We start from the raw sequence: 22432 nt of genomic DNA on the forward strand, positions 1-22432 counted from the left end.
TTGTGTTTTTTCACTTCCTAAGATCACATAGGACTACAAATCAGCTGTTTCCAATTTTTCCAAACATTGCGAATGACACAAATCCAAGATGGCGGCCAGCGAGTGACAAAAATCGACAAAAATTTTGATGACAAATTTCGTTTCGTATTTTCAGACACAGTGTATGCAGTGGAAGATCTATAGTAGACATCATAATCATAATCTCTAATACTCATAATCATAATCCCTAACACTCATCATAATCATAATCCCTAACACTCATCGATATGACCACTCTGATATCTTTGCCTGATCCTGCATATTTAGACAATATACGTGTAGTGTCTTTTACATAAAAATTATCAATTATGTGTTTTTTCTCTATTTGCAGATAAGTCATGGCACAGAGCGAAGAACCCGCGGAGAAAAGGGCGCGCGCAGAAATAAACTATAAACTATGCATAACGTGTCAGCGCTCCAAACAAGAGCAATTGAAAGAAGCACCACAATCTGAGGAACATTCAACGTACGACAAATTCTTGACGGCGGTTCGTTTGAGAGCGAGTTTTGGGAACAGTGAATTCATTACACTCAGTAAAAAAAAAATCGGGGACTTGACAGCAGGTGATCTAAGTGATAAGCATGTTGCGTGGCACAGAACATGCTACACGGCAAGCACCGATAAAGAACATATAAAACGTGATGAAAAGCGATATAAACTAGCCTGTGCAACATCCGATGTGTCTTCTTCAACGAACCATAGGGAGACCAGCTACCTCATTGCACCATGGAGAACCTGAAGAACCGTCAGTATCAGGAAGGCACACTCGTTCAAAATCCATGAACTACGATAAAAGTAAGTGCTTTTTCTGCCAAGGCAAAGTTCAAGATGTTTTGCATGAATGCCGGTCAGGAAATATTGGAACTCTGATACATGATATAGTGCAACACTGCAACAACCCAGAGTGGAAAGTGAACTATGCTGATGTCATACCTGACAATGATGCACTGTCACAGGACATTGTGCATCACAAGCAGTGTATAACTGAACGGTGGCAACTTCTGAAGCGTGAGCTTGAGTGTGCTGGAGACAGTCTACCCTCCTCAAATACCCCTACCGGTGGCAATACCGATGATAGTGAAACAACTGTTCACTATATAGCAGCCGAAATCGAGTTCTTTGCTGCAATACAGGAGCGTATCGAACAAGGTGAAATCATACCCATCGATGAAGCAGAAAAGGCACACCTACAAGCCAACATATGGTTGCAAGACTTAGTAGCTGTACCAATTCTACTGGATCCTGTTACTCTGGGATGGCGACAACTGGAGGACGGCCACTATGTCCCAGTTGTCTCAAAAGTTCCAGCAGCACCGGAGGCTGTGGTGGAACTTGTGAAGTGTTCCTGTGCCGCCAGTAAGTGCAGTGGACGGTGCTCTTGTAAGGCACATCATCTAGTCTGTACAGAGCTCTGCAAGTGTGAAGGAGCTGAAGACACATGCAACAATGTCGCAATTGATGGGAATTCAAGCGATGACGAGGAAAATGAGGACTTGGATGACTAAATAATTATATATGCCGAAGCATCTTTGTGTTTTGTATTTGCACATCCATTCAAATTGTATGTTCTCAGTACTACAGAATGTCCTTTTTGTGCATATTTGGCCGTCATCTTTTGGGGGGTTCGTAAATAATGCCTAACTGGGTTAAATTTAGCTGAACAGATATTTTTTATTATCTCTGAATGTGCTATAATGGGTAAAATAAGGCGGTTTCTCAAATTTTGGATTTTGGTGACTGCTTATGAATAAAAAAAATTGAAAACAGCTGTTTTTGTGTTCACTGTAAACACAGGAAGTGAAAAATTACAAGTTTCCAGATTCTATATGAAAAGTTGACCAAATTACACAATGACATACACTACAATCTCTTCTACAAACACTGCTTCTTTACCATTTTGTTCCTTTCCAAGCTCTTGTTACTCGTTTGTGCGTTATTTCAAATTGTGTGTGTCCAACCCTGACTTTGATTCGACACCAATATCCTTTGACTTCAACAGTATGTAAACCCCCTGCCCTTCGTTGTTGAGCTCTTCTATGCACCAAGACACAAACATATAAAACAAACTTATAAAAGGGATTACGATTTAAAATTTGATAAAAATTCATGACAAGAATGTGGTGGTACCTGGAAAATAATACCCTCGTTGATATCGCTTCCCATTCCTCTGCTAGATAAGTGAAAGCGCCGACAACTAAATCAAGACTTCCGCAAGGAAAGCCCATCTTCAAAAAAGGCTGGAACGCGTTCCTGTGGGATGTTTTCATCTCATTCCAGTGGGTGGATCCATCTATTACCTCTGCCACCGAAGGTGGACGGAGTTTATGTTTTTACCCCTGTTTGTCTGTCTGTCTGTTTGTGAACAGGATATCTCAAAAAAAATTGTGGACAGTTTGGGAGTGTTTCAAGGATGAATTGATCAGATTTTGGTGAAGATGTGCATCCGGATATGAGAATTTTAATAATTTTTCAAGTGATTCTTTACCATTGAGATATGGGGCCAAAAACGATAAACTGTACAGCATGATATTTCAAATAGTTGTGGACGAGTTATTACAAAACTAGGTGGATGAGTTGGTTAGGTGACAATAACAAGCAGATTCGATTTTGGTTCAGGTCCAGATCAGTGGGATACAAAATGTAAACTGTCCAAGAATCATGATCCCTCAATGAAACTGAGGTGGATACTTCGAGACCAGGGAACTCCGAGACCCGAAACCCCCAAATGGAGATAACGACATGCACAAACGCACGCACGCACACACACACACACACACACACACACACACACACACACACACACACACACACACACACACACACACACACACACACACACACACACACCAGATAAGTTAAATCGTTAAACTCTCAAAATCCAGACTTTCTGTACCTCTCCACTCTTTTCTCCAGTTTGTGGAAGTGTTCGAGACTGTTCTTGTTGACAGTACTTTACCATTTCATGTCATCCCCCATCGCTACCAGTGATGTTTTCTCTCCCCATTAACGATACCTAACCCAAACCATCTTACTTGCAGTTACTGTGTTTTTTCCCCTCTTCTTTCCCGATTGGTTATTCCGTTGATTGTTGCACGCACCCGTTTCCCCACCTTTCTCGTCAGTTTGTTGGCTTTTTGTCCTGTCACCTCACTCTTCCACGAGCCTCAATTTTGTATGCAATAAAAACTACACAAAGATTTGTTCACGCATTGTAGTCGTAATGTGTCATGATAAAATCTCTGCAGAGAAATCAAACCTGTTCAACCCGAGTTACGTGAGATCCCATATTTTTTTTGTGATCACTTTGTACATCATAGAGTTTGTCGAACGCAAGGAAGTAACACCTACGTTTGAGATACAATTTTTCGAAATCCCCGTTAAAACACACTTTAATGCAGTCTATCGTTGAGCAACATTTATCTTGCTGTGCAACAAAACGAGTAAACGTAATGAAGTTCAACCTTCAAACTGACGTTCCACATCTCCAAGTGTTGTAGTGATGTCATCGTTGATGTCACGACCTCTGAGAAAGAATGGAGGAGCTTAATGGACATGTGCTCCTCATTGAGCAGTTTCTTTCCATCAAAATCTCACATCACTTTATTTTGACAAGTTTAGTGAAAGTACCTGACAAGCATAATAAAAATGAAACCGCAAAAGAACAAAAAATAATAACAGCAATAAATTATAATTACAATGATATACATTTTTGAGTCGTCATTTTCAACACACCTTTGAGGTTCTGTATTTGAGAATCCTCGACCTCAAACAATAGTTCGTCATGTATTTGAGCAATCAGTCTGGAAAGGGACAGATTGAATCAATTAACTTTCTCATGACATTGATACTCAGTTACATTTGTTTTAACCCCAGCTCATCATTCAGCTCAGATCATCAACCACAGTTAATCTGACTCAAAAAAACAAACTCAATGGGAGGTAAGTTGATGGCGCGCCATGGCAAATCCCCACACTTCCCACCTAAGGCATTAGTTATTTTACAACTTGGTTTACGGATCCGCCGACGGTATATTTGCCGAAATGAAATATAAATATAAAACACATTTTTAGCCTTTTATATTTATACATTTTCCACCGAAGGTGCAAAAGTTTCAAAACCCGAATTGTAAACATCGGCATTTATTTTCAAAATATAATTTCGTGCGCTCGCGCCAAAATGCCGAGTCACCTTTAACCGAACTGTGCAGTCGAGCTGCGCAGTCGTCTTCGGTCATGGTGTCTGAGCAGTGGCCAGCGTAGTTCAGATTGACTGTGGTTTCTGGGGCGAAAGTGATTGTTCAGAAGTATGTCAGTGGTATAAATTCGAGTGACTGTATTGGTGATTTAATCACGCGACATCTTGACGACGAATATTCTGGCCGAACGATTGCATCAATTCAGTGCAGCAGCAGGGATGATTCGCAGGTTAAGCCTCTGTCACACCTTGACGATTTAGCCAGCATATGGCAACGTATCAAAATTTATCTTCAACGCTGGCGTACGCTGAACTATTTCTTTTTTCAGTTTTGGGTGTATAATAGTGTATTCATAACGAGTTGGACGTATGCATAATGTATTAGTAACGTACACAGAACGTTTCGATAACTTATAGATAACTTATACCAACGAATGCTTAGCATGTTGTCGGTGTTCACAACTTATGCCCAACGATAGTCTTCCGGCAGCATGGAAGAGTAAGTTTGAATAATCTTCCGGCATATTGAACTTATGCATAGCGTGGCAGCGTATCGCCGACGATCACGTGGCGTAGACTATTAAAAGGCTGCCGCTCGACGATTCAAATAAAATCATAACTGCACTCGACACCTAAGTGTCAACATCACCGTCATGCCGAAGAAAACTTCGAAGAACTCCTCGTTACGGAGTTCCACCATAAGCTGGTCATACATGCCAACTGCCGTCGCCTCCCGATCCATGGTCTCACCCAGTTCCTTCTCCTCCGTTCACCTCTTCTTCTCCTGGCTCTATTGGCACGCAACTGGTACAGTGTCAAATCGATGAGGTCATGTTGATGTTGGAGGACAGCTAGTAGGTATTCTCGTCTCAGCCTTGCCGGATCCTCCATCTCTCGGATGACATGGACATCTGCTCACCATGGAGTCTGGAACACTGACAGGTTCCTCCTGTGAACCCCATTTTTATATACCAATTCCCTTAAACGCTGCCAATACGCCATTATATGGTAGCTGTAAGTTAGAAACACGTTCAATAAGTTCTGTGGTCGTCCGGAAGACGTCAAATAAGTCTACATACGTCAATATGCGTTGGAGATACGTTACACCTAGGTTCAAAGCACCTTATTCAAAGGTTAGAAATAAGTTTCGGGTATGCTAGACATTAGCTCGACGTGTTTCGACTTATGAGTAACTTACAAGTAAAATGTATCGACGTGTGTCAACGATCGCATAACGTGCCTACAACTTATGACCAGCGTATGCGGAACGTGCGAGTCATACGCCGTATGCCAGCGTGCTTCAGCGTGCTCTTAACGTATACAAAACTTACCCATAACGTATTCGACGTGTGCCAGCGTATTCGTCAAATTTTTCATACGTCGGCATACGCTGGCTAAAACGTCAAGGTGTGATAGCGGCTTTACTCTCGATTGTGCCGATTTTGTTTCCATCGAAAGTTGTACACCGCTGTTCATATCGAAAGATTTTGGTGCCAAGTACGTCAAAGTTTCCATGCAAGATGCTAATATTCAGCCTTTAACGGACCAGAAATCAGCCTTTGATGTGCTCATGGGGATGGGGAGACGGTACGATCAGATGCCCGCTGAAAAGTAAGAGCTGGTTATGGCTCTGATTGACCGTTTTGAGCGTGTTGACTCCAAGTAGACACCTTTTTTAAATCATATCCAGCACTATGCACTGGTGTGCACGCACACATCTACGACTTGGACAGTAATTTTCTCAGCATTGTTTCCATTTGTTTGATGATCCAACAGGTTCCTATAAGAAAAGCATGCCAGACTATATTGTAAAAACAAGTTTTAATCCTTCTTTATTGTTTTTCACATCAGATGATACAGTGAATAATGGCATCCTGCATTCGAATGGTCTTCCATCTTCAATGTTTTCTTAGATCCTCCTGGTCCGGGATTTATATTTATTTTCCCCCCACCTTCCTTTGTCTTTTCCATGGAACATCCGAAAAAAAATCATAAAAATATATAAATTTCTAAAAATTGAAATTATATTTATATTTATATTTCGACCTACCGACCCTACATTTTAGCTGAAGAACTGTGTAAACCAAGTTATAAAATAACTAAGGCCTAACTTCTAACTTGTAAGTTGAACTAGAAGGGCAATCGGAAGAGAGCATACCTTCACCAGGCTGATTAGTTTCCGTTTTGTATGCCATTGATAGGCCGGATCTGGATTCGGACCTGAACTAAAATTTAATCGGCTTGTTCTTGTCACCTAACCAACTCATCCACCAAGTTTCATCCAATGAAATGATGGATCCAATGACGGATGTCCACAACTTTTTGAGACATTTTCTTCACAAACAGATGGATAGACAGGGGTGAAAACATAACCTCTGTGCACCTTTGGTGGCAGAGGTAAAGATGGGAAAAGGATCCACTGGGAATGACCCAGAATCAAACTTAGAGTTAAATTACCCCCCCCCCCGCCCCTCGATTTGACCGTGCCTCCCCACCGCCTTGGGCTCGCATCAAGGATCAACTCAAAAAATCGTTACGTATTTCATGCATCCCCCAATGTTGATTGCATATACAAAGCTTTATTTATGTATTTTTTTTTTTTAAACGTTTATAAATGTGCCCGTAATTGCATATTTTGGCATTTGACCTTTTTGACCCCCGCCCGAGGAGGCGGGGCCAAAAATGATACTGTTCCTGCACCTTCTTTCCAAGTGGTGATCATGACTACCACGGTTGGTGAATTTCTCCACAACCATTTAAGAGGAGATAGCGTGACGGACAGACAGACGGAGCCCGTTACAATATCTCTTCGTTTTGGTTTTTGTTTTTTCAACAAGCGTGAGGATAATAATGCAAAGCAGTGCATCACCTTGAACAAATGAACCACAAACATAATCACGAGAAGTCTTTTTTTGACTGAACTCAAAATACCTGCATTAAATGCAGCCATTAAATCGGCTTGTCAACCAAGATGAATGAATGATTGTACAGCGTACATCAAACCACATTCGATTCTTGCTCAACTCTGCAGGTCGTTCATCGTGACGAATATTCATCTTTACCGGAACTGCAATTCATCAATTAATTTTATCCTTATTTTACGTGACATTGTTGTCTACAGAGAATGGCATAATTGTTAGAGTGTGTCTGCTCTGAGTCTGGGAGGTAGGCAGTTCGAACCCCGGCCGAGTCAAACCAAAGACTTCAAAAATGGTATGTGCTGCTTCCTTGCTTGATGCTCAGCATTTAATTGTGGATAGAGCAAAGACAAACAACAATATGTTCACAACAGCCCCGTTCAGGCTTGATTGGTCCAATGGCCTCCTCCGGCATTGAAGTTATTTGGAAGGAAACTCATAATATTATGATTATTATTCCTGATCCCAATCTGATGTACCTTACTCTGTTACAGAGAGTTGGTTCTGATGAAGCAGTTTCAAGACCAGGACTATGCTGGGCGGTTTGCCATCCCTCTCCCAGCAGTAATTTTTGTAACAGGATCTCAGGGTCATAGTGGAGCTCCAACCCACAAATGGACATACAGACGAATACACAAGACAACGCAGGAATGTTAGACGAGACAAACGCAGCCACTAAACTGTTGGGGGAAGTACCATCACTTCCCGGGGCACTGTGGGTATCAGTGGCGTCACAACAATGGCGCCACCTTTCTCACCGCACTCAGCAGGGCATTTCCTCAGGAGGAATTTCCTCCTACCCATGGATGCCAATCTATGGGGATTGTTCATCCTCTATCCTTTTAAGTGCGTTGAGCAAGGTAGTAGTACGTAACATTTTTTTTTAATTTTGAAGTCTTTGGGAGGACTCAGGCGGTGATTGAACCGCCGACCTCCCAAGTGACCACGGATGCTCGAACCATTCCACCACCGATTCTGGTTATATCTTACCATGACACCACCGAGCCTGGAATTATATTTAATGTGGAAAATATGTCTGATGAGATATTGAGGACATCAATCAAAATTGCTGTTGCACTCCTTGGGCACTTCTTGCTTCTGCCAAGTGTGTGAAAACATGGGATATTGGTTTGTATAAAACTTCATCACTGGCTTGCTTTTCTATCATGGCTTTGGTAAATGGTATTACAGAGCAGTCACAAGTCATAAAGACATGGCACTATTATCATGGGAAATGAATCAATCACAGAAAAAGGCCTTTTTAACAACAAATGGTAGGACAAATTAGCTCTTTGTTTACCTGCAAAGCAGTTTTCTTGTGCACCCACTAACACAACTGCATTGTATTCTGCTATTGCCTGATCACTGTGCCTGATAATACTCAAAGTTATTGAAAGGTTGGAAAATCATATTCGTAGCCTACCTGGCGTTGAGTGAAGGGGTGACCTGGAGGGCCGAAAACACTCGAACCATTGCCAGTTTGCAGATATCGGCAGCTGAGCCTGGAAGGCACAGAAATTCCAACTGTAACATACTTTTTTAGAGACAGCACACGTTTGTAAAGTCAAGTACACCCCCTTATCTGGTCTTCCCTCCAATAACAACAATACACATAAACTGTCAATCCTGGGGATCCCATCTGCCAGCAATAGTTGGTGGATGTTAGAGATCCCACGGTGTCCTTCGTGAAAAAGTAGGCGAGCTGTTGCCGGCACCCTGAACAAATTCCAAATCCCTGCACTAACTACTGCTGGGAAGGCAAAACCACCCAGTATAACCTTTTCCAAGAAACTGCTTCAGCAGCATCGACGCTCTGCAACAGAGTATGGTATATCAAATCAGAATCATTTTCTATAGGCAGGTAACAAAGCTTTCGCAGATTACCCTGCTGTGAAAAGACCTATTCAGACTGATGAAGTTTCTTCGATCAAAATCAACACCTTTGGCTTTGAATTTTAATCTCCGTTGAAGTCACCAATATTGTTATGAATCTGGTAGCCATGAGCACTCAATTCAGGTCCCCATAGCTCAGTTATTTCGGAAAGTAAATGTGGATAGATAGCTCCCTTTCCCCTATGTCGAATGGGAATTAAGTGTACGTGTGCTGTGAAGTTATTTTATAGATAGGATTTTTACCCCAACAACAACCCCAACAACAACGGCATCCTCCCTGGCTTCCTTCCACCATCGGCCTTTCTGACGCGCATACGTACCGAGCGCCTGTGGGTGGAGTTCCATTGGCAACCGACGCATTGGCTCCACTCCAGGTTCGAGCAAGACGTGTTGCCTTCAGCCAATGGGCAAAGCGCGAGCGACGTGCGCCGCGTTCCAGCCAATGCGGAGGCACGTTATCTGAAGGAGGAATGCCTCTCAGTGGGGACGGGCCGCGAGGATGCTCGCCACACCCCCCGGACGAATCACGAACGGCAAGCGGATTGCCTGAGACAAACTGGCCAATCCGGAGGCGAGTTGTGTCGGGGCAGGTTTCCCCCCCAACCCTGTGCGGGGGGGGGGGTGGTTAAGAGAAGCATGGGTGTGCGCGAAGAGGTCTTTTCCCCTTGAGCCTGTCCCACGGAGGACCGCCTGCCTGTGAGTCTGTCCCGCCGAGAATCGCTTGCCTGTCTTGTCTGCTGGCGCTCGCTATCTCGTCGAGTGCAGGAGGAGCGTGCTGGAGCCCGACGCTGCCCTCCATACCTGGTGCTTGCAGCGGCATCGAGTTGCGGGTTCAAGTCCGGCCGAGCTGGATCGTCAAGGGCCACACGAGGCGGGAAGGTCCAAGCTAGCTTCTTACCTGCAGCTCACCTTCCCTCCAAGCTGGGGGTATCAATAAAGACCCGACGGGGTCCATTTCTTTTCGGGGGTGTGTGTCTGGTCCTTTAAGTAGCACCTGTATAAGTGCTTGTCTATAACTTTCCATTTCTTTTATATTCGGATAACTCTGCCCTTTCGTGCTCCCCTCGTCCTCCGATTATTGTAAATAAATTCCCTATTGTTGAATGTCCCAGCTCGTCCTTGTCCTTTCTATCAGTGGTTTGCCGCGCTGCGAACGGGAATTAGGAGGCCTCATTGTTGCCGTAATCGTGCAATTGGCCGGCAGGTTTCTGGTACTCTCCGCTCGGGTTACGACTCGGAACCGGCTCGGTAACGGGCAGGATCGCACAGATCCTGCCAAGGGTGAATTTCCCCGGTAGTTTGACGACGTGGGTAATTGGGTATATTGAAATTGGCAATTGACCCTACCCCACGTGGTCGACCTATTGGCGATCTTCGGTCCGATAAGGGACCCGTGACCTTTTGGATTTATCTGAAAGGTACGACCTAAATTCTGGGTGTTCGGTGGAGCAGACTAATGCTCCCCCTAGCGGTCATGCTCGCCACCGACACCCGGCTCCACAACAATATTACATTTTGTTTAATCCCCGTACCATACACAAAACCCATTGTTGCTGCAACAAAAGTGTAAAACTTTTTAATTATTTATCTTCCATTGGAGCATACTTTGCAAATATAGGCACCAATAGGCAGATAAAACTTTGCAGTACAAGCTTTTATAACTCAAACGGTCACCATTTGCTGCGGCAACAGTTTATCGACTCGTTGCTGCACGTGCAAAGATTACTCATCGATACTTGGATCCCAAACCTTGCACAGTGAAGTTCACAGCTTGGCGCTCAGCCTGTGCACGTAGCTGAAAGCTGGGGGAGTTGATTTGTGGCAGCCATCGCTTCCGTCCCAACAGAGAGATAGCGTAGCCTAAGAGCAACGTGTACAAACAACATAAGGCAAGCATGCAATGAAGGTCACCTCTCCAGAGACTGAAGCATTATTAAACTGTATTTTCTGGAGGACACGAGATTATGTTTTCATCAATAAAAAAAAATGCTGAACAGATTACAGGACAGGTTACCTGTGTTTCGGCAGCAATGCTGGATGCGCCGAGTGAAGGCAGAAAGGCCTTGGAATCTCTTTCCGAATGCAGTCATCACGTCGCAAGCTTCTTTCGGTGACACTCCCAATACTCGAGACAACCTTTCATTCCCTGCCACACAAATTATATAGAATGTGCAAAGGAGAGTGAGGGGAGAAACAGACACAAATTGACCAAGAAAGTGAAAGGGAAACACTCACCAACCCCGTAGATGATCGAATACACGATACGTTTGCCTCGTTCCCTCTCTGCCGGTGTCACTTCCAATTCCTGCTTCCCCAACCTCCATACAACACACAGTGATGAGAATACAAAGCACCACAGCAACATACTCCAACCTGCATCCTGGCTGGAGAGGTCAATACTTAAAAGCTGCAACAACAGAATTCGCGGACCATTTCCTACCACTTGGATGCAAGGCTGACAAAAATATCTCCAGCAGATGAATCCTCAAAAAGTCTTAAGAGTGCTGGGTCCTCAGATAGGTGAGCGAGAAGTCGAAGTTCCACGTGAGAAAAGTCTGTATGCCGAAAGGAAAAGTTTTCCAGATGAAAATTTTAATCAACAAAACAGTTTTTAAACTTTGAAACGAGCAAGTTGAATGCCTCTTTCATATAAAATGGTGAGGTTTTGAGAAGTCTCACGGAGATCCTCACATAGTTAAAGCAGTTATTTCAAAGTTATATTCCGTTCAATCGTCTAAAGTCCATATTGATAGATCTGCATTGTGAATGTGGAGTTAGAAATCCCATACGTGTCATTTTTCTCATTCTACATTCCTTTCTACAATTCTCACGTTCTACTCTCACGCTGATGGGGGGCAAAAGTTCCCCCCTCCCTCTAAAACAATCGTAAAGACCACTGATGTAAAGGAACAGAGGTGTCTCTCTACATTCCTTTCTACAATTCTCACATTCTACTCTCACGCTTATGGGGGGCAAAAGTGCCCCCCTCCCTCTAAAACAATCGTAAAGACCACTGATGTAAAGGAACAGAGGTGTCTCAAGCTTGAAAGGGTTAAGGACTCCGTTGGGAGCTCAATCATTATTAATCGCACGGAAGTGAGCGTCCTCTTATCTTTCCATCTTTCTCTCCATCATTCCTTTCGCTTTGCTTGTTTGCTCGAGTTTCTTTCTTTCACATTTTGTGGATTCATTTCTCGTCACAACATTCGTCTTCATCATTCATTCTTTCCTGCATCTCCAATCTCAGTCCTTGTGCACTTTTCCTTTGTTCTTTGCCTTCTGCCCTTGTACACCTTCGCGTTCGCATTCCCATGTCCGATAGCTGGGTCGCTGGACCGTCTGCCTCATCTATGACGCCCAGGCGTCCTGCCAGGAGACGTATTAAATAGGTGCCGCGAGTGATGTTACTGCTCCACAGAGAAACACCGGTGCTGCGGCTGTGCGAGGAGCAGGAGGGTAGCGGAGTGTGGAGGGTCCAGATTTCAGTTAGGACATGGGAGCCAAAGTCAACAAGTTTAATCAAAATAAAGACCAATGACTGCACCATAGTCCCAAGAAGGTGTCGTCCACCAGACAGCGGTCTCCTTAGGTTAACCTGAGGTGGTCCCTTTGGGTGGGTGCCTGGAATGTCCTATCCCTAAGAGAGGATGATCACCTGTCTTTGATATCATCTGAGCTCAAGCATTTGGACATCAGTATTGCAGCACTCTCTGAGGTTCTGAGACCGGATTGCGGCGAGATCATGGTGGGTGGTTACACCCACTATTGGTCTGGTCTCTCTGATGGTTACCATGCCCAAGGAGTTTCTGTAGCTGTGTCCAATAAGCTGATTCCAATGATAATTGAGATAACACCTGTCAACGAGCGTATTATGAGACTATGGATTTGTCACTCCTTGGGTGTCGTTTCCCTGGTCTCTGTTTATGCTCCGACTGAGGCGAGTGATCTCACCGTGAAGGATGCATTCGACGCCACGCTCGAGTCTGTGGTTGATCAGTGCCCCAAACGAGATATTTTTCTAGTCTTGGGGGATTTCAGTGCATCGACTGGAACTGATAGGGATGGTTATGAGACATGTATTGGTCCCCATGGGTCTGGAACTGTGAACCAGAATAGCACGAAGTTCCTTGACTTTGCAAGAAGTCATGGATTGAAGGATAATTTATGCGAATAACATCAGTGTCACGTCCCATTTAGGGTTAGTGTTGCTCAATTTGTTTGATGAATTATTCCTGACTGCAACCTCACCTCCTAACTGATGATAAGAAGGGCAGAGACAATGTGTTTGTGTGGCAGAAGACACTATTAATAATAGGTTGTGCAGCATTTGCTGTTATGGGACTCGACCTGCAGTTTGCTAACTCATCAAGTTAGGGGGTTCAAGATATATTATACATCATTCATTTGCTATACCCTCATTCTCAATTTTCTTACCAGAACAAAGCAGAGATGATCCTGGTTTAGGAAGGAATGGAGCCCTTGCCTGGATGGTAACAACCTCACCATGCGATTCTAGAGGAAAAACAAAGATGAAGAGAGATTAAAGGATAAAGCAGGGAAAGGAGAGGGATGAGGGGATACCCAATGTAAAGAGAAATGAAAGAATATGCAAGGGCAGAAGAGAGATGAAATGGCGAGCAATGATGGAAACCAACAGCCACTTGTTGTGCACAAATCAATGAATGTAGCTTAATCAAACCCAAGTTACCTACCTCCTCTGAGAACCAGGGGTTGCTTTGGTATTGATTGGATGTTCTGTTTGGATTGAAGAGGAAATAATTGAGATGAATGTAGAAATCAACTGGATTGAAATTGAGTTTTTTTAATTCTTACTGTGATATAATTCACGGTAGAGCTTGTACATCCATCACTTGTCGAAGAAGAACATTAGGAGACTTCAATATACATTTACATGTATCACAAGGACATTTGTATGCAACTGACAAATTAACCTTGGGTATAAGCATCATGTCATCGGTTCAGATGGGAAGTAAAACAGGTTGATGCAAAACAGTCTGACTGTTGTTCAAGCTTAAAGTGATACACATGATGCCGAAAAGGAAAATATTTAGGTCATGTGTCATGAGGATGTGAAAATAACAGTTTAACTAGAACAGCACTTGGTAGAGCGCGTACATCCACCAGGCTGAACAGTGAACATTTTATGATTTGTATCCAACTGATAGGCCGGATCTGCATCCGGACCTTAACCAAAATCAAATCGGCTTGTTGTTGTCACTGACCCAACTTATCCACAACTTTTTGAGATATCGTGCTCCATATCGTCTTGGCACTATCTCTCAATGGTGAAGAATCACTTTAAAAATTCTCCGATCCTGATCCGGATCCGGATATTCACCAAAATGAAATAAATTCGTCCATGTCACACCCAAGCTGTCCACTGAGTTTCATTTGAATCTGTCCATAACTTTTTGAAATATCTTGTTCACAGACAAACAACAGACAGACAAACAGCCTGTGAAAACATAACCTCTGTCCACCTTTAGTGGCATTGGTAATTATCAGATCCAGTTACTCTGAGTTTTTGATGTTTTGTTTGTTTTAGAGCATACGTTTATGTTTGGGTCACTCACAGGTTGTCTGGATGATAAACGTCCACTCACTGCCCCCATCTGTTCCCAGTTTGTAGAGAGGGACCCCTGATGGTCAACAAACAAACAAACCAAAAAATCATTCGTAAATGGACAATGTCTTTATGCACACAGAATTATCACCAATAAAGGTAGATGCAGGTGGTTACAAACAGCAATTTTGATCATGTGACGGTGCGCACACACACATATATATATATATATATATATATATATATATATATATATATATATATATATATATATATATATATATATATATATATATATATATATATAGTTACAGATTTCTGCCAGCCGGCGTGCGAACGACCGCGTTTAACCAACAGCGGCCGCTTCGCCCACCGAACGGACAATCCAGTCGCGGCTTTCCGGATCAACGCCGAAAACCAGCCACGGGTGTGTTTTTAACCACACCACAACCTTGTCCGTACTTTACCCGTGCTACAGGGTCCGATCGCCAAATCTTCGATTTACCTAATTAATCGCGCGGGTAGATTACCGAGAGATTGTACCTCAACGGGGCCGCTTGGAAACGAGCCGCTTAAGCAGCTCGCTTCATTTTGGGATAACCGAGCGGGGTATTTATCGCGCAGCCCCGTTGGACCCGATTCTATTATCGGCTATTTAACAACCAACTATATTCCGAGTGCAATATGGTAGTTCAATTAAGGGAAAGGACACAATGAACGGGTGACATTTAAACAAGCACATTTATTTCACAACCAAACATGCACGTATACGGTCAAATATGCGGATATGCAGTCATGCATGCAAACAATGCACGTATTCAATCATGCAATGAATGGGGGTAGGGACAAGACGCGAGCAAGACAAAGAGCTACCACAGTCTATTTATTATGTACATTCACTTATCGACAGTTCTACTTAAGGACACGGCACCACAGACACACACACAAAAGCCCAAGAGAAAATAAAAAGGAAGGAAAAATGTGACTGGCTGGTGGATCCACGAGCTCGAGTCCTCCTCTATCCGACCCAGAGAGGCACCTCGCACACGATCCTCAGTGACTCCGCCACGACCACCGACCCCCTCAGAGTGCCTTCGATCCAGAGAGCCCAGAGCGATCGAGCTAGCACAATCCAGCGAGCGAGCCTCGAGCCTTTGCGTCCGCACACACACATGCCTCAGACCTTCTCTTCAGCGCTCGCGTTTCTGCCACCTCCAGAGACTCTCCTACAACGGCGCCAAGGGCGGCCACTGCCGCGACTCTCCTCAGCACCTCACAACCTCCAGCAGCCAACTCGACGACGACGACGACGACTTGCGTTCAGCGCGCCCTTTTATTTCCACGGCGCCTTGCCCCTCCCTTTCGCCCCCCTCCCTTCCAGCACGTGTGCGAAGCTTCCAGAAGCAGGGCGTTTTCCTTGCCAAATCGGGGCCTTTCTTTTATGTCTTCATAGCTTTCGTCTTTTCCGCACATGTTTGTCGTTGGGGGGAGGGGTGAGGCCGTCGTCTGTTCTTCCCCGATGAATGCCAGGCTTCTCGCAACCATGCTGAGATGGAAATGCGGTGTTGGTGTGGTTGGCGTTATGATGGCATGGCTGGTGTTTTGTGGTGGTCTTGATGGTGGTGTGGCTGGCATTTGTGGTGGTCGTGAGGGTGGTGTGGCTGGCGTTTGTGGTGGTCGTGAGGGTGGTGTGGTTGGGCGGTGGTGGTTAAGGTGGTTGTTGTGAAGCGGTTGATCAGAGCGATGTTGGTGGTGGAGGTGGCTGTTGTGAAGCGGTTGGTCAGAGCGATGTTGGTGGTGGAGGTGGCTGTTGTGAAGCGGTTGGTCAGAGCGATGTTGGTGGTGGAGGTGGTTGTTGTAAAGCGGTTGGTTCAAAATAACGATAGTAAAAGAAAAACGGCTAACTCAAAGATTCACAGCCCGGTCACACGAATAATTCCCTTAGACATCGGTGGGGAAATCTATCTGAACACACACTTATCGATATAACTGATCTAAGGACCTATATGGTGCTCTGCGAATTTCCACAGCCGTAACAATATATATATATATATATATATATATATATATATATATATATATATATATATATATATATATATATATATATATATATATATATATATATATATATATATATATATATATATATATATATATATATATATATATATATATATATATATAAACATCATTTGGTACCAGTAAATCTAGTGTTGTAAATTGTTTAATGGCAAATTTCTTAAAACCTTCAATCCCAGCAAGCAAAACATTGACAGATAGCAGATTCACAAATTCACTTACAATGGCTGATGAGTTTTGTCTTTGTTTTTGAAAAGATACATCAGTTACCGCAAGCATAATTGTACAAATCAACCTGATAAGAAATAAGAAAGACCATGAGGTGGCAGTGGATCGATTTAAAATCCTGGAGGAAAGAGCTCGATACAGCAGACTCAGGAAGACGGTTCCACAGGAAAGAGAAAATGTAAGAAATTAATGGAGGTGATCATTAGGCTTAGAATTGGGGAGAGAAAAAGGAGAGGGTTTCTCGTAGAACATGGGTGACCTTGGAGGGGCAGATGCTGAGCAGAAAGGTGAGAGAGCAGGAGAGCAAGACCTTAATCAGGTCAGGATAAAAACTGCAAGTTCACCAATCAACCTTAAGTGAGCAAGAAGCATACCCTGAAAGAGTTTCTAATTATACAAATATCCTGAGATTCCACATCTTAAATGGGGGCAAGAAGGGACAGGAACATATAGGGTTTGATAAAATAGATAAAATTTGATAAAATATCAAATTTGATAAAATAGGGTTATTGAAGACTTTCACAAAGGCTACACTGTACCTGCATGACCGATCAATATGAATGGAACTATGTACTACCCAGAAAGGGAAAAAGGAACAGGAACGAGCATGGTGGGACAATAAGAAGTCAGCCATCTTGGATCTGATCTCGAAAAAAAAATGACGTGCAAATGTAAGCTATCATTCATTATCGGTGTGCCAAGTTTTAACAACATCAGTAAATGCATGTCTGAGAAATGGTTGAGGAAGTGTACGATACTGTTGTTTTCTTTTTTCACAACTAAAATGGCTGCCAGTCGGCCATCTTTGATTGCATCGCAAAATAGTCTAGAAGCCAAAATCTGTAGCTAGCCTAGAAAATAGGTTCGCTGCTGATTTCATGTTAGAATGGTGCAACTGGTGTTTTTGAAGAGTCTAGGCATGACGAAGTCTAGTTCCACTTGTTGCCAAGTCTGCATCTGAATATTATGGCCGTTATGACAGTAATCAAAATGGCCGCCATCAGATTTAGTCTTTTTCTTACTGCAAATTGTACTAGCCAGAAATTTGTCATGATTGTGAAATACTATGTAATCTGACACGAGGAACACTATTTTGTGCTTTATTTTTGTACTGGCTCACAACTTTTCACATAATTGACAACTTAAAGATGAAATTGAAAATGCACATACGAGCAACAAATGTGAAAAAGAAAATGTTTAGCACTATTGATGGAGATGGGTTTACAGTCAGTCAAAGGTTATTTCAACAGCTGTCAGATTCTTTCTAACACAAAATTACGTTGCTTTGCAGAAGAGAAAAGTGTTGTGAGAACACCCAAGTACAATTTTCAGAGCTATTGATCGGCTTGTACACTGAACGGGTTCCTACAAAGGGCTTTGCATCCACATGCTTTCGTGCAAGGCAGTCCATTCCGTGTACATTTGCACCGTCGAGTTGAGCATGACCCACGGCATTTGCTTGTCGTCAGTTCTACACAGTAAGCAGTAATAGGCTGTGCAGTCATCAGTCGCGGCTGAAATGTCTCGTTGCCATCTTTGACGACCTGTTCCCACCCACAGTTCTCAGGTGCAGGTAGATGTGGTTCAGATTCCAAGGCTCTTCTCCACACAAAAGTCTGGTAGTGCGCTCGCTTTATGTGTAGAATCAGAGCATCGCGAGTTGGAGGCAGATTCTCAATAGCTTTGGTCAGACTGAGAAACAGATCACATCTTACTCGCTGAATTGAGTTATCTTGGCCATGAGGGTCATAAAGCCTGCAGACAAATGACTCAGCATCTGCAATCACACTCTCATCAGGAATTTCCTCTTTGCCTAGGTTATTCAACAGGTGGGAGTTGTTTTGAAAGACAGCCCATGCAGAGCGCTTCGCAATTCCAGCAAACTGGCTTGTGCTGTCTGAACCTGTCACTGCATGAAATGCCAGAAGTGACTCCCTCTGCGAATCTGGGATATTGATGGAGTCAATGGGAATGTAGTGTTGCTTTTTGGGTGTCCCTGCATTCATCCAGAGAAAGGGACTGAGATGCGGCTGATAGGCAACAAGGAGAATGAGGACATCAGTGTCCTGAAGCCACATGAATAATGTCTTGGCAGATGCTCAGAACTTTGTTCTTGGTATCTGTCTCATCCGCTTCTTCATTGTCCATCTTGTCAGTGCTGTCACCACCACAAAGAAGCTTCACAAGCATGTACAGGGTTTCAGGTACAATTCGCTCTGCATTTTCTGTGTTCAGTCCACCGATAATGCTATGCCCTGGAGAGTGTTTTACGTCACTGTAAATCTTTATGCTCACTCTGAAGATCCAGCTAAGGATTTCGTTCTCATGATGAGGCAGACTGCACTGGGCCAATTCATCTTCTTCAGAACTTTCACCTTCTTCAGATAAATCATTCACGGCGGTTCTCATAGCAAACTTTGTCACAGTTGAGGACGCAACTATGAGGGGTTTTGTGACATCCAATGGCTGCACGAATGTCACCTTGTCACTACCAAAGTGAACCTCCACTTTCTGCTTGAAATTGTAGCTTTTGTAGGCTCCAGCCTCAATTCCAAAATCATTCAATAATAGCATGCTGTAGTGTTCCCAGATGTTTTTCAGGGTAAACACATGTCCCTTCTGCAGCTCTTTCTCAAGCTGGTTCATCACATTTCTGAAACAGATGCTTTCAGGAGACTGGTTTTTCTCTCCACTCTCCTTTTTATACTTTCTGCGAAAAGAAACATAACACTTGAGGTGATATTTACCTTCAGCTGCCATCAAGTCTGAAACACCTGCAAACCTGTGACGCATGGTGGGGTCAAATTGGGCCAAACTAAGCATCCTGGATGATGTGTGATCAAATTCAACATTTGTCAGGACACCAGCTTTTCCAGGAATGTCAGTCTGGCAGAAAGTGCATTTTGACCAATCCATAGCGCTGTGCGCGGATCTTAGTGACTTTGGGACATGGTATTTCTCTGAGGAACCTGATGTTGTGGGTATCTCTTCTGTGTAAGTCACAGATTGTGGCTGAATCCTTGACTTCAGTCTGTCTATTTTTTGTGCGTGAGTAAAGTCACTATAGCAGAATTTGTGCCATTGAATCTTTTCGACGTGCTCCGGTACAGAATATTTTCTGATTCTTGAGAATGAGTCAGCATATTTAGCGTCATTATATTTCTCTCTTTCTTTGCAACATTCAGCTACAGTTTTCACACCAACGATTGTAGTCTTTCGAAGTGGCGTTGACTTGCTAGTTTTTGAACTGTCCTGGCAAATAAAGCATTTATTCCAGTCTACATGCTCTTCTTCTTCTCGATCCCTTGAACCCCCTGTGAGAAATCTTGCAGCTTTCATTTTTCAGTTAGTCCTGGGTAACAGAAAACCACACAGTTATGTAGTTTAGGTTCATTTTATAGCAAAGTTGTAAAATTCATTGATTGTGGTTTGTATAATCAGACATTCTAATTCGAGCCTGAACATTTCTTTAAAAATAATATAGTGAAAAACAAGTCATATTATTTTTAGAAAATGGATGGAGCAATGTTTTTTTTTCTATACTCCCATCAGCTCAGGCATGCTCAAAAACATGGAAATCGACCCTCATTTTGTAATTTCATGTCAATTTGCAGCTGAAATATGACGAAAAGTCTATTTAATGGCGACCATTTTGTAAACTGTCATGGCGGTCATACTATCCATATCCAGAGTTGGCAACAAGTTGATTCACGTTTCTGTGTGTCTGGACAGTCAATTTACACCTGTTGCACTATTCCAACACGGAATCAGCAGGGTCGTACACTATTCTGCATTGGGCCTCCTGACTAAAACAAAATTAAGTGTATATGTATACCATCATGTGTTAATGAATAAAATCAGTCCATACAAGTCCGAGATCTGGTTGCGGACGCATGCACGCACACAAAAATTGAGACCACATTCAGAAGCCCCCGTTTCGGACTATGTCCAATGCGGGCTAATAATCTGGGTTACGTACATGAAGCAAAACATGCCTACCACTTATGTGCATAGATAATACATCGTCGTTATATAGCTCGGATAATTCCAATAGCACTGGGCCACGGGCCGACACCAGAAGCCCGAGACCTATGCGCCTTCACAAAATGGCGAACGCATGATTTTTTTTTTTCTTCAGGTTACAATAAGTGGGTGTTGGTGGGCCAGTTGTCCAATCAATGGGACGAAGGCAGTCTGTCCACACATACATGGATATGTGGTCCAAAAATGAACTGGCTTTTGCATGTATGGTATAAGATTTATATTGTTGCGGTTTTGTAAAACCGGCACTCCTCCGAGGCAATGGCACACAACATACAGCAATCCCAAGGCAGTTATTTCATTAGTACATGTTTAGTTAGCCTTTTCCATATGTCTTGTTGGTAAATGGGAAAGTTGCGTTGCATTGGGCTTTTAGTTAGGTCTTCCTTCCCCCTATTCTTTCTTTTATTTAATCCCTTTACCCTACTTTATCTCCAACACAAACCACGCAAGCAAGCATGCATACAGAACAAACAGCGACGAAAGGAACCAAGCAAGGAAGAGCACCGTGGATCCTTTGCGGTGCGCGCGCCAATTTCCATTCGAACTGTGCGCCAAAATCCAACTGCTGTCTCAAATCAGAGCTCTATTCTGCTCACCACAACGTACAACGCTCGCCATAACCACTCCACACGTCTCCTAAAAATCCCAAAAACCTACGTGCACGTCTTCACTACAAACGCTACAGTTACGAACATCTCTTCCCTCTTCACAATGAATGCCAAAACATTCTCTTACTTCTCTACAACCGCCGCAACTGCCATATATCCCTTGGGTGCTCATTACAGTCTCGAACAATGCCCAAAATGCCGAGGGAACGAGAGTCAGGTTGTTTCGGGGCACAACTCAAAGTGCAAATATGCAATGGAAATCGTTCGGATAGCACCGGGATTTCCTTAACTAAATAACTATGTTTGAATGAAGTCCAGCACACGTTCGGGGCTGGAGAGTGCTTTCAAAAACTCTCTCACCAAGTTAATCTCAGAGCTCCAATGTGTGACAGGGTCGCGGAGCGAATGGGGAAGTTTTCAGTTCCAAGGCCTGGCAGGACATGGCTACAGCGTGGGACGACCATACAGTTCATCCCACGCCAATGAGGAAGCTTCTAAATGCCTACAGCCTCGTTTGATCCATATTTTAGTTCCTCCCTCACTCAGGGCTAATAAAAGGAGTCAACTCAAATTAGACTAAAGCCAGATTTTGCCAGACTTCAACATCACCAGACCTCAGGAGATGGAGGGAGATATTGCCAGACTTCAGAAGGAGCCTTCGGCGGACAGCGCAGGTGGTAGACTTTGGCAAACTGGGCAAGCTTCAGCGCCAAGCAAATAATGCCATGAGGCAGCACGGTTGAGCGAAGAATTGGAGTGAAGCGAGTGACGACTAGCATGGGCCGAAATCCTACCCCTTTCATTGACACTCAGTTTGGCTGCATTGAACAGTCAACAGCTA

General features: G+C 43.5%; 1 protein-coding gene across 4 annotated transcripts in view; it reads right to left on the reverse strand.

The window, feature by feature from the left end:
- The window catches only part of POLN (DNA polymerase nu), a 119102-nt gene that overhangs the window by 2537 nt on the left and 94133 nt on the right, over positions 1 to 22432 (reverse strand). For all 4 annotated transcript variants that reach the window (XM_085871403.1, XM_085871400.1, XM_085871401.1 and 1 more), the window contains 10 exons: positions 14640 to 14705; positions 13758 to 13800; positions 13480 to 13557; positions 11486 to 11600; positions 11281 to 11363; positions 11060 to 11191; positions 10795 to 10905; positions 8576 to 8654; positions 3773 to 3840; positions 3502 to 3563 (listed from right to left, as the gene is read on the reverse strand). In XM_085871403.1, coding sequence (XP_085727529.1) covers positions 3502 to 3563; positions 3773 to 3840; positions 8576 to 8654; positions 10795 to 10905; positions 11060 to 11191; positions 11281 to 11363; positions 11486 to 11600; positions 13480 to 13557; positions 13758 to 13800; positions 14640 to 14705 — 837 coding nt within the window. The remainder of the gene's footprint in view (positions 1 to 3501; positions 3564 to 3772; positions 3841 to 8575; positions 8655 to 10794; positions 10906 to 11059; positions 11192 to 11280; positions 11364 to 11485; positions 11601 to 13479; positions 13558 to 13757; positions 13801 to 14639; positions 14706 to 22432) is intronic.

The sequence above is a fragment of the Eptatretus burgeri genome, chromosome 2 (genome assembly GCF_056783735.1).
Source record: "Eptatretus burgeri isolate ZD-2024b chromosome 2, Ebu_testis_v1, whole genome shotgun sequence".
NCBI classification, from domain to species: domain Eukaryota; kingdom Metazoa; phylum Chordata; class Myxini; order Myxiniformes; family Myxinidae; genus Eptatretus; species Eptatretus burgeri.